This window comes from Python bivittatus, unplaced genomic scaffold, assembly GCF_059951505.1.
Source record: "Python bivittatus isolate LINGU-HERP-01145 unplaced genomic scaffold, Pbiv_v1 ctg000820_np1212, whole genome shotgun sequence".
Taxonomy (NCBI): domain Eukaryota; kingdom Metazoa; phylum Chordata; class Lepidosauria; order Squamata; family Pythonidae; genus Python; species Python bivittatus.
This window is the reverse complement of record NW_028277107.1, coordinates 976,131-989,282: the sequence shown is the minus strand read 5'-3', so window position 1 is coordinate 989,282 and position 13,152 is coordinate 976,131. Positions and strand designations below refer to the sequence as shown.

Genomic DNA, 13,152 nt, shown 5'->3' with positions numbered 1-13,152 from the left:
CAAACGGTTTCCTTTCGTTCCCGGCTTAATTCTCGTTGTCCTGAAGGGCATTATTTTAATATATGATTTTATATTCTATATATATATATTTCACATAATGTATAACGGTGCACTCTATCTTACTTATAAAGGGTTAACTTGCTTTGTAAAGAGCACACCATTCCCCCACCTCATTTCCTTTAGAAGCAATTAGCCAGAAGCTATAAATTAGATGAGGCTGGTGCTAGCAGAGAGAAGGAGTTTCGAATTCCAAAGAAGAGCACAGGGTTTCTTTCCCCCCACCTTATCTCTTTGCTGAATGCCTGATTGTCTTTGAATAAGCAATTAGCTTGGTACAAGCTTAGTAAAAGTTGCAAAGACAGAGGCCCTGCATTCCAGAGAGAGATAAGGAGGTAGACATTTCTTGGTAACAGAAGAAAAAAGTTAAACTTAGATTCACCTCTTTAGGGCCCACCTTTACTCCTCCCTAGACCATCCCAAAAATCCCTTGTATGGGTATGAGGGGATGTACTATCTGATTACGTTTGTAAATGCCTATAAAATCTTTGTTGTTTGCTTTGCAAGGGGTGGTTCTCTTCAACACTTTTGCCACTGTTTTGACTGAGCCATCCAGAATGTTTCTTGGCCAATAAAACTTCTGTTAGCTAAAAAGCCTTGTCTCAAATTCTGTCTGGCTCTTGGAACTTGGGTAAACAAATAAACAAAGGCAAGTGCCTAACAGTCCTTTGGAAAGTGCAAATCCCAAATAAACCATCTCAGTCAGCGCAATCCGTGCCTTGCTTTTTGAACTGTTGAATCCTTCATACCCCAAGAAGTTTAAGAGACTTACCGTGGCCAGTTTGCACGAATCTCTGTCCAAGGTAGATATCAAAACATCATCAACCTACTGAATCACTCGGCACTCTGTCGGTGGAGTCCAATCCCGAAGAATGGCGCTTAAAGCTTCTCCAAAGAGGGTGGGTGAATTCTTCCACCCCTGTGGGAGGCATCGCCAGGAATACCTTCCAGAAGGGAGTCCCTCACAACCAGGAATTGCTTCCCACCTAAAGGCAAAAATCTTCCAGGATGACTCATTAAGTGGAATGGTAAAGAATGCATCCTTAAGATCCAGGCATGAAAAATATTCATGGGTCCCTGGAATAAGGGTTACTAAAGTGTATGGATTAGGAACTACAGGGGTGATGTCTTGTGTTAACTCCTTAATGATCCTGAGGTCCAGAACAAAGCGGTATTGTCCTTCCTTCTTAGGAATTGCCATGATAGGCGTATTAAATTCAGATTCACAGGGTGCCACTCAAGTTGTTGCAATAAGAGATTTTAATATCTCCTGGAGACCTTTCCTTGTTTCTAATTTCAAGGGATATTGTTTTATTCTTACGGGGCCTCTCCCAGGTTTCAACTGTACTTTTACTGGGGTGGCTCTCTTCGCCCGTCCTGGAAATCCCTCTGCCCACATCCAGGGGACAACCTGATCTATGATTTCATCTAACTCATTTGAGCACGGCTGGCTTTTAAGTGTTAAAAAAAAATTGCGTGCCTCTGGATTCCCAAATTGGACAGTAGAACCATCATCAGAGAACTCAATCTTTGCTTGTAATTTCATCAATAAGTCTCACCTCAAAAGACTGGCTGGGCATTTGTCCATATAAAGGAACTGATGCTCCAGCCTTTTCCCATTTACTTCTATGGGCCCAGACTCCATCAAGGCCACCCTTTCCATTTTCCTCGAGGCATCAACTACTGTTTTCCCTTTTGCCGTTGATAAAGTGGGTTTTGTTTGGGGGATTTCAGTCAAAACAGACTATGTGGCACCGGTGTCTATTAACAATTGAGCTGGCTCTTCCCCCACCATCAATTCCACCACGGGGTCCCCAGGGGGTAAAACGAAGACCCCGGCACCACATCAGGCGCTGTCCTCAGTTCTAAGGGCTAGCTGGGTGCCTCTTCCTTTTTCCGGGTGGTCTCTACCCCAGTGCCCTCTCTAATAATTTGGCTCTTAATATCAATAAGACCAAGGAGCTTATAGTGGACTATAGAAGGAATAGATTAGATGTCCAGCCCCTGGTTATCAGTGGAGACCGAGTGGAGCGGGTGTCCAGTTTCAGGTTTCTGGGTGTCACCATAAAGGAGGACCTGACCTGGGGTGCTCATATTGCAGCACTGGTTAAGAGGGCCCAGCAGAGATTATACCACCTGAGACTTCTCAGGAAGCAACAACTGAATGAATAACTGCTGGTGACCTTCTACCGCTGTACTAGAGAGAGCATTTTGACCTACTGCACCTGTGTATGGTTTGCTAACTGCACAGTGGCAGATAGGAAAGCGCTCCAGAGCGTTACCGCCACTGCCTAGAGGACCACTGGTTGCCCTCTCCCCTCTTTGGAAGAACTTTAGAGCTCCCGCTGCCTAAAGAAAGCTCAAGAGATTCTTAAGGACCCATCCCACCCGGGACATTCTTTTCTTGAACTATGACCATCTGGCAGACGGTACAGGATAATGAAAACAAGGACGAATCGGCTGAAGAATAGCTTCTATCTTAGAGCTGCAACTGTACTGAATTCTATCATATAGTCAGTATTAATTCAGCATCAGGGGTTGTGCAATATGGAATGTGAAGGTTGTGTTACATGTGTTTATGTGTGTTATGTGTTTTATGTGTTCTATGGCTTTTATATTTTTATATTTTTAAAGCTGCACTGGGGTGGCATTTAATTTCGTTGTACAATTAGTACAATGACAATAACGATTTCTATTCTATTCTATTCTATTCTATTCTATTCTATTCTATTCTATTCTATTCTATTCTATTCTATTCTATTCTATTCTATTCTATTCTATTCTATTCTATTTTGCAGATCCTACACTGATCTGTTCTTGGGGAGGGCCTTTCTCCTCGGCCCCTGCCTCCCCCCCTCCCTCTTTCTGCCTCTACGTCAATGCCCTGCAAGGCAGCGAGGAGGGTTCTCTTGTCTTTTGCCCATTCCTTTTGTTCCTCCTGAGGTCTGTGGTTAAAGATTTTAAAGGGCACTTCTACTAAAGTATGCATAGGGGCAGTTAGAGCCCCATCCATCTTATTCCGTTTTCTGTTAATATCAGGGGTTGAATTTTGAATGAGTACAGAATTAAGCATGGTTTTTGCCCCTTCACTCTCTGGGTCTAGATCTGTATATTGCCGGTAGGCTCGCATAATGCGTCCGAGATAATCGGCTGGATTTCCATCTGCTTTCTGAAAGACCTCATCAATGTGTGGCTAGCCAGCTGTTTTGGGAAGCCCTTTCGGAGCCGCTCAAGAATGCACTCACGGAAGTGGGACAAGAACCTTTGGTGGTCTCCAGTCTGGCCCTGATCCCAAACTGGCTTGGAGTCTCTCAGTATGTCTTCTAAAGGTACATAAGTTTGATTATCCTCAGCCTTCCGTTTATCTTTCCCATACATTTTGCCAGCCTGCCAAATTAAGGTTCTCTCTGCCTCTGTCAAGAGAACATTCAATGGGTGCATTACATCGCCCCAAGTGGGTTGATGAGAGAGCATTATCCCCTCAAACCATTGGGTCATCCGTTCCGGGTCATTAGAGTATGAGGGAGTATGAGTTTTCCAATTAAAGAGGTCTGCCGTGGAAAAGGGTAGCTATACATCGGCTTCAGTGGTTTCAGCATTGGGTCTCACCACCACCTGTTCTTTCAAAGGGAACATCCTTTCCCCCCTCTCATCCCCCTCCTCCTCCGTCCCTTTTCCTTAAGCGCTGTTTTACTTCTGGTGACTGCCGGAGAACTAGCCCCTGGTCCTTGCTCTCCTTCTCCTCCCTCCTTCATAGCTATTTCCTCCCTGGAAAAAGTGAAATCTTCTGGGGGTGATGGAAAATCTTCCTTGTCCATACGACTGGAAGACACCCCCCCTTCCTGGTCTCCCTGACTGGTAAATGTGTCACATTGGGGAGGAGGAGGAGGAGGAGGAAGAGACTGTTGACCCCCCATGTCTGAGGCACTTGGCTCTCCTCTTGCCCCAGCTCTGTCCCATTGTTGGGTCGTTAAAGCAGCCTGAGCTTCTGGGGTGCAGTCGGGATTGTGGGGAATGCTGGCAAAATGCTTTCAAGAGACCCATAAAGGATCCTTTTTGGCTCCTCAGAGCTTGCATCCCCATATGGATTATGGAGTTTCAGAGGTTTCTGCTGAACTATTAGCACAGTACCATCACTGGGGTAGCGTTCTGGATTCATCATTATTGAGGCAAAGCATTTTGCCTGGAGTTACTCTGCACCAATCAATCAGCGCCCAAATGTTCTCTGCCTCCAGACTTCCCTCCTCCGGCCACAGAGGGAAAATTTCCTTTTGAGATGGCCAATCTTTTTTCAAAGATAAATTAATTTTTCTTTCGTCATCCTGGCTCGCCAATTTTTCATTACACACCCAAGGGGTGTTCCTCTGTGAGGGTGTGGCTTACTGGCACAACTACCCATACCAGAAGTCTTCTGTACACCTAGCGCTAGGTTTTTCTCTGCCGGTCCGGCTTGCTTTCACTCTCACACACACACCGTCACTTGCAGCAAGTCGGGACACACTCCTGGCGAACGGAGCACACCGGCTTTCAACTCTGGCAGTCGCTGGTCTCAGACCTCGTGCCAAAATTGGGACGCTGAGCAGTCCTGGTCGCCCCCAGGAGGCAAAATTATGGAGACACACCCCGTTCCTTTCAACCGGACCACCTGGAGTACCCAAATGTACTCACCTTTCTGGCGCAGCTCGAGGTTAATTCCCAGTCAGGAATCTTGAGATCTTCCCTTTGTGGGTCCCTTAGGGGTCACCATGCCCAAAGGGCCTCCGCCCTTTCAGGACCCCCGGACACTTAACAATATCCCGGACGAGACCCCATTTCTGTTACCAAAATTTGAGAGTTTCTGACTCTCCCCAATTAGGATGCTAGTCAGAGTTCAGGGCACCCCCCCCTTTTCTTTATGCCTCTACCCAGGATGTCTGAATGAGGGAAATGTGTGAAGATCCATGAATGTCCGTGTCTGTGTTATCCCTTTGGTTTTCAAAGGTAAAGAAGTGAATATGATGGAAACTAAGAGCCCTTTTTCATAAGGTTTCAAGAGGACTGCACTCCCCCAATCCTGGTTTCTCCATAGGTCATCCAGAACTGCAACAAATGCAGTCCCCATCCTGTCTCCCGGCCAGAAACTGAGCGTCAGCCCTTTCAGGCGAGCCAGGTCAGGAAGTGGAGACCACAAAACCTATGGGAGCTCTGCGATGTTGTTCTGGGGCACAAGGACAGAATCTTGAAAGCCTGTCAGAGTTTCCCATTGACTCTTTTATGGGATACAGAATCAAGACAGGATTATTTTTACTCTCTTAAGTAGGAAAAATGCTGAATTCCATTTCCTGTCTACTCCTTTGCAACATCTGCTCTCTCTAAATGAGGATGCAACTTTCTCCAGGACCTCTCTTAAAAATGGAAGCTTGGAGATGTTCTACAGTTGTCTAAAGCAGCTGGATGGAGAAGGCTTCCTGATCCGGGGGACACCACAGGCCCCTTCCTCCTGACCCCATGGATAATAACAGCCTTTCTCCCCTCTTTGCATGGGATCCTGCATTGCACAATGCATCCCCCAGGGGGCTCCCTCTGCAAAGAGAGGGAACAGCATGCGCTTCAGCATTGGGCCACTGGAGGGCGGCGGCCACAGGTGGCTTTTCAGAGGACGGTGGGAAGGGAGTGACATCACTACCTCTTGCCTCTCTAGGAAGCTGCGCTCCCTCTCTTTAACCCTTTGAGCTTCGCAGGAGGTAAAAGGCTGCAGGGAAGTCTTGCAGGGAAGAGACCAGAGGAGGCCCGGGGGGGGGGGGGGGAGGAAGGAGAGTTTGCATTGCAAATCTCCAGCAGGGAAGAAGAAAAGCCCTGCAAGGAAGGAGGTGCCCGAGTTTGTGCCTGTATTCTCACCACGCGCTGATCAGGCTGAAATAGGGCTGGATCCTCTGCAGTTCAACTTGTCTTAGGAGGGTGAGTGAAGCAGGACAGCGTCTTCAGCTTCCTTCCTCCGAGCCCTGTGCTTTGTGTGAATGCAGCCCCTGCGGTTGGGGGATGTGTTTGGGCTTAGGGCAGGTTGTCTGAACCCGCCTGGGTGTCCTGGTGTGACTTGGCTCTTAAAAGCCAACCCTGGAGAAAGGGAAAGGGAACATCCCAAGCCAGGCTCACTTCACTGGCATTGCATTTTAGCTGAACTGGACTTTGGGGGTTTGTTAACCTGTTTCAGGTTTGGCATGTTGTGTGAATCCCGCTTGTAGAGAAGTGTAGATACGGGTTTTTAAAAAGCCAGCCCTTCCTTCTGAGAAAAAGAAAAGGAAAATGCTCCAAGATGCATATATCGGGTATTCCAAGTGCTTGACGGAAGTCAATCCCCTATTTTGCAAGACACACAGAGAAACACACAAATAAACACTTGTTATCCTCTTGCAGCTTAGTAGTATGCAACCCTCAACAGGTAAGATTCAGGTATGCCAATCAGCTGCCCGGCCCTCAGTTCCTATCTGCTCAATGCCACTGCCATCCTATACCAGCTCAGAAAAGTGGTGCCTTCCATGGGGATGAGTGTTGCTCAATGGTGAAATCCATCACTTTCAAATTCCTGGAATTTCTTTTCTTTTACATCTCAGACATATAAACCGGAAGCCTTTTGTAGGTCTTCGCATACAGACAAAATCCTCTCTTGGGCAAAGAGGGCTGAATGGCCTGCTGTGGTCATTCCTGCAGCTAGAGGAACAGTCCTATGAATGAAAAGGCATTTGGAGAGCCACAAGATTCCTCAGACGCCTTTGGAGTTGCGTGAGAGCACAGAGAAAGAATGGAGACACAACCCTTAGCAAGTGAGGGAAGTGGAGAAGGCCCTTCTGCTGTTCAGCCTGGGAGCTGTGGGGAGATCTGGGCAAGAACTGAGCAGAAGGTCCTGGAGGAGAAAACTACCCGTTTAGACGTTCAGCACCAGACCTTCAGGAGCATCCAATACCAGGAGGCTGAGGGTCCCCGAGGGCTTTGCAGCCGTCTCCACTACTTTTGTCATCGATGGTTGAGACCAGAAAAACACACAAAGGCGCAAGTGCTGGACCTGGTTGTTCTGGAGCAGTTCCTGGCCCTTCTGCCCCTGCAGATGGAGAGCTGGGTGCGGGAGTGCGGAGCAGAGACCAGCTCCCAGGCAGTGGCCCTGGCGGAAGGCTTCCTCCTGAGCCAGGCAGAGGAGCAGAAGGAGCAGGTCGAGTTTCAGGTGGGAGACCTTCATTTTGGGAGCCCAGAAGGGGTCTGAACGGAATAAACAATGTGTTTGAATTCTTAACCCCTCCCCACGAGAGTTTTCTGGCATTTGTAATATGTGGAGATGTTTCACTCATTCTTGTGGGACATTGTTGCGTTATCCATTCTAGAAGATAGATTTGGGACAGCTGTTCCTTTCTCACCTTCGAGCCTCCCTGATGGACACTGGAGGCTTTAAATGTGTGTTCAGAGAACTACAATATACTTCATGTTGTGGGATGTCTGTTAATTCCTCTTCTTTTCTCCTGCCTCCTATTTCAAGTCCTTCTCTGTGGGCATCAGAGATCCTGAGGGAAGGAGGCATCCATCCAGTCCCCTTCAGGAGCTGTTTTTCAGGAGGATCTCTCAGGATGATCCAAGTGAGGACACCTCAGGAGGTAATCGAAGGCCCTCCCATTCCCCAGAGAGATCCCAGCTTTCTCATCTTCTCTATGTCTTCTCTTCTCTAGAATGCCTCCTCCTATTTTATTAATTCTACACTTTAAAATTTTCTCTCTCACACAGGGAAGACTCGAACAAAGTTGTCTGCTGTCTCTGGTGCAGCTGAAACAGTGGCTGAACCTCCAGCTCCAGTAAGAAGAGGAAATTTATCTTTTGATTTTGTATTCTCCCTTTCCATCAGGCAGTCAAGCTGGTGTATGTAGGACTCTCTCCTTCCATTTTCCCCCCTTTCTTGGGCCTGGGTGTTTTCTTGTCCTTGAGCAACATTGAATGGGGAATGGAAGATATAGATTGCTCTCAGTCACAATAGCCTGTTCTGAAGTCTGTGGTTCGGATAAAAGGGTTTGTAATTCGTTCCCTGAGATTCTAATTAGGAAATCTGTTTTTTTAAAGACCAGTACTTAACTCCTTCTGCCAGTTAATCTTCCTACTATTTGTTTACAGTAACTGATTTTTTTAAAAAGTTCCTCAAGTGATAGAAACAATATTAATACAGCCATAGCAACCGCTAAACAGAAACCCTTTCTTTTTTTAATTCTTTGACTTGGAATTGTGCAAGCCTCTTCAAAAATAACTAAATACTCAGATTGGCACAGTGCCATTTTTATAAAGCCTTGTTTCCAACCAGTCATAAGAAATACAAGCACATCAGATTAAGACATGAGCCAGGCTATTAACATCCAATGAAAATGGCCGGATAGAAAAGATTTTAAGTAGAAATTGTTCTGAAAGAGCATATAATCAAGGCCCTTTTGCCTTGCAAAGTAATTTCTAATCCTCTGTTTTCTACCTGGATTTGGAGGCCAAGGAATCCCACTTGGCAAAGGCTGAGAAATGTCCTTCCCAGAAAATTGCCTCCACTTTGTTGTCTCCCATTCAGCCAATGGCTCAGACTACTAGCACCTTTCTTGCAGTCTGAGGAAGGGAAGAACCCGGCTTGTGTGCCTCTGGATATTGATGGCCCCCCACCCAAATCCCTGGCTGTGCTCCCCCAGCACTTTCATGAAGTTGAGGTGGGCATGATTCGTCCTTCTGGGGACACCGTAAGCCCTTTGCTAAAATGCTAGAAAGAATGTCCCTGACCCCCGATTTTCTTCTGCAAAGAGAGGAAGGATTGGAGACACTGATAGGTGGAGTTTCTGAAGACCATCTGCCAGTTGGTCCTCTCGACGCTGAGTCTTTTGAAGGTGGGTGCATGGATCGCTTGATGGATCAATCCAGAAGGAAATTGGGGTTGATATCACTGAATGGCACTGAAAGGCCTGCAGAAGCAATCAAGTGGATCAAGCCTGCCAGAAATATTTCTTCAGTTAAAAGCTTTTGGCTCTTTCCATGTTTTCACCCAAACCTTGGAATTCCACCAAGTGTTGCCATTTAACTTAGTGCAAAGCTTTGCTTTGGGAATTTCTGAAGAATAGGACAGATCTTGCAAATCCTCCTGGGCCTGTTGTTTTCTTTTTTTCCTTGTTCAGGAGGGTCTTGTGTCCTTTGAGGAGGTGGCTGTGTATTTCTCTGAGGAGGAGCGGTCTCAGCTGGATCCTCACCAAAAAGCGCTGCATTGGGAAGTCATGCTGGAAAATTATAGGAACGTGGCCTCTCTGGGTAAGGGTTTGCTTCTCTCACAGCAGAGAGTTTGGGAAGACATTTTCTAGTTAGATGCCATCAGCTCATGTCTTGGAGGGGGGAAGGAAAAGATCTGGCCTTCTCCTGCTCGAAGGAAGGAAGGACGTCGATGGCTCTCTGCTTAGATGCATCCCCTGCCATTTCTCATCTGGTGGATTTTTCCATTTCTTTTTAAAGGTATCAGTGAGAAACTCACTCCTTGGCTTGAGGAGATGCTCAACTCCATCACACAGATTTCATCCTTTTGGGCGCAGATGCTTCCCTATCTGTCCCCTGAAGGATTGTCATTTATTCAGGCTGTTGAGTTAATCACTTGTCTTCCTTTTGATTTCTATCCTGAGCCTTGGGGTTAAGGGCAAAATGGTGTTGTTTTTCCATTGCAAACATGCTGTGTAGGGTTAATAGAAGGGCTCTAGAATATTTTCTCTGCAACCATTTGATTTTGGCCAGAGAAAAATGAAGAGCAAATGGAAGGCAGTTTGGGTAGGAAGAAAGAACAAATTTCAAAACTGATTTAGTTGTCACTGGTCTTTCCTGTTATTGACCACCCTTTGATAAATGTTAGGTTTTCTCCTAAGGCCTCCCTGGATGTTTCCACAGATTCTTCCTGAACTCAACGCTGACTCTGGGTAAGGTTTGACTATATAAGGATGATTCTAAACAAACCGGATGCTGTAGATGTTTTCATAGCTTTTATGGCTCACGAAAATAGAAATTATCATTCGTATACCATGCCATTGTAAGGATACAAATGTGCAAGATATTGGAATTTGGGAAAAATTCAGAAGGAAGATCATATGAGCTCCTACAGTCTGATCTATCTGCCCACCCTTCCTATCATGTTCATTTCTCTTTTCCTTTGAAGGTGATCATGGCTATGAGAATAAAGATCCCAGTGAAAAATTCGAAGTGATCAGGCATGGAGGCGGAATGGAGAAGGAACTGGAGATGCAACTAGAAAGTCATGAGAGAAGCCAGTCAAAGAATTGGAATCAGGAAAGCTCATCTTCCATGGATGCTGAGACGCAAGGCTTTCTTGCCCAACAAGGAAAAATAAAGGAAAAGTATGCTGGAAAAAGTGTAATACTATTAAAAGACAAATTAGTTGTAAATGATCACTCTCCAACCCAACCGAAAGGAGAACATTCTGTCTGCAGAGACAATAGAAAAAACCACAATTGGACTTTCACTCTTTCCTGTGAAGATGGGTCCCTTACATCTCATGAAAGGATCCACAGAGGGGGAAAACCATATAAATGTTTGGAATCTGGAATGATTTTCAGAACAAGCCGTCAAGTTACTTCACATGAAAGGTTCCAGACAGGGGAGAAACCACATGCATGCGCGGAGTGTGAAAAAAGCTTTCGTAGTAGGAGTGGACTTACTTCCCATAAAAGGATCCACACAGGGGAGAAACCATATAAGTGCATTGAGTGTGGAAAGAGCTTCAGGACCAGCAGTCAACTTACTTACCATAAAAGTATCCACACAGGGGAGAAACCATATAAGTGCATTGAGTGTGAAAAGAGCTTTCGTAGTAGGAGTGAACTGACTTCCCATAACAGGATCCACACAGGAGAGAAGCCATATAAATGCATGGAGTGTGGAAAGACTTTTACTCAAAGCTGTAAACTTACTTCCCATAAAAGAATCCACACAGGAGAGAAGCCATATAAATGCATGGAGTGTGGAAAGACTTTTACTCAAAGCGGTAAACTTACTTCCCATAAAAGGATCCACACAGGGGAGAAGCCATATAAGTGCATGGAGTGTGGAAAGAGCTTTCGTAGTAGGAGTGAACTTACTTCCCATAAAAGGATCCACACGGGGGAGAAACCACTTGAATGCATGGAGTGTGGAAAGACTTTTCGTCACAACAGTAATCTTACTTCCCATCATAAAAGAATCCACACAGGGGAGAAGCCATATAAGTGCATGGCGTGTGGAAAGAGCTTTACTACTAGGAGTGAACTTACTTCCCATAACAGGATCCATACAGGGGAGAAGCCACATGAATGCTTGCAGTGTGGAAAGAGTTTCAGAATAAGCCGTCACCTTATTGCCCATAAATGGATCCACACAGGGGAGAAGCCATATAAGTGCATGGAGTGTGGAGAGAGCTTTCGTAGTAGGAGTGAACTTACTTCCCATAAGTGGATCCACACAGGGGACAATCCATATAAGTGCATGGAGTGTGGAAAGACTTTTACTCACAACGGTAAACTTACTTCCCATAAAAGAATCCACACAGGGGAGAAGCCATATAAGTGCATGGCGTGTGGAAAGAGCTTCAGAATAAGCAGACACCTTATTGCCCATAAATGGATCCACACAGGGGACAAGCCATATAAGTGCACAGAATGTGGAAAGAGCTTTCGTAGTAGGAGTGAACTTACTTCCCATAAAAGAATCCACACAGGGGAGAAACCATATAAGTGCATGGAGTGCGGAAAGACTTTTCCTCAAAACAGTTCACTTACTTCCCATAAACGGATCCACACAGGGGACAAGCCATATAAATGCTCAGAGTGTGGAAAAAGCTTTCGTAGTAGGAGTCATCTTACTTCCCATAACAGGATCCACACGGGGGAGAAGCCATATAAGTGCCTGGAGTGTGGAAAGAGCTTTCGTACTAGGAGTGAACTTACTTCCCATAAGTGGATCCACACAGGGGACAATCCATATAAATGCATGGAGTGTGGAAAGACTTTTACTCAGAACGGTAAACTTACTTCCCATAAAAGAATCCACACAGGGGAGAAGCCATATAAATGTACGGAGTGTGTAAAGAGCTTCAGAACAAGCAGTCACCTTATTACCCATAAACGGATCCACACAGGGGAGAAGCCATGTAAGTGCCTGGAGTGTGGAAAGAGCTTTCGTACTAGGAGTAATCTTACTTCCCATCATCAAAGAATCCACACGGGGGAGAAGCCATATAAGTGCATGGAGTGTGGAAAAAGCTTTACTACTAGGAGTGAACTTACTTCCCATAAAAGGTGTCAGGATCTACACAAGCCAGAACCTTCGATTGCTTTTAATTGAGTTTCACAATGTATATTACATGGTTAATAGTAAAAATGGTAATTGCAGCCCGCTTTTCTTGACCTGCCATTGAAGTGGGGAAAGGATGCCAGGTGCTGTTATCTTTACACAGGCATCTCCAAGGCCAAGCACTGTGAGAACTGGAGCAAGGCGCGAAGAATTTCAAGCGGGAAGAGAAAGGAACAAGGGGGGCAGTTTGGGCTTAAAAAGGAGAGGTTTTGCTTTGTAGAATTAGACTCAACAATCTATAGCTGCTGTGCATTTCTCCCAATAAAGAAATCTTTGATGGAACTGTTTAGTCTCCAGTGGATTTACTGAACTTTGGGAATGAGTTGGCAGACTCTGACAAAAGGATCCACACAGGGGAGAAGCCATATAAGTGCCTGGAGTGTGGAAAGAGCTTCAGGAGGAGGAATGACCTAGTTTCCCATACACAGATCTGTTTGAGTGAGAATCCATGTAAATTCTAGATTTAGTTGTTTAAATCTATACATTTTCTATTTGTGTACACTCACCTGGGAAAAGGTTTCTTTCAGTCTGGCCCTCACAACCGGCAACCCAAGAAAAATTAATTTACTATTGAAAATAAAAGGGCCGTTTTAATTATGAACTGGATTTTTGAATGTACTGTTATTTTAGGTGGCCAATGCTATTGCACACCAATAAGAGAAATTTATTGTTTATTAAGTTTACATTTATCCCAGTGCCAGAAGGCATGGTTTGTCTCCTATCCAGGAATAAAAA

At 45.5% G+C, this 13,152-nt stretch overlaps 1 protein-coding gene across 1 annotated transcript; it reads left to right on the top strand.

Annotated features, from left to right (window-relative positions):
- The first annotated feature begins 5,835 nt into the window (after nucleotides 1-5,835).
- On the top strand, nucleotides 5,836-12,912 carry LOC103067441 (uncharacterized). Its single transcript, XM_088128902.1, has 6 exons — nucleotides 5,836-5,994; nucleotides 6,648-7,252; nucleotides 7,562-7,676; nucleotides 7,804-7,871; nucleotides 9,213-9,342; nucleotides 10,229-12,912. Exons 2-6 carry the CDS (start codon nucleotides 6,836-6,838, stop codon nucleotides 12,406-12,408), a joined length of 2,910 nt encoding a protein of 969 aa, XP_087985028.1. The 5' UTR covers nucleotides 5,836-5,994; nucleotides 6,648-6,835; the 3' UTR covers nucleotides 12,409-12,912.
- Nucleotides 12,913-13,152: the final 240 nt, after the last annotated feature.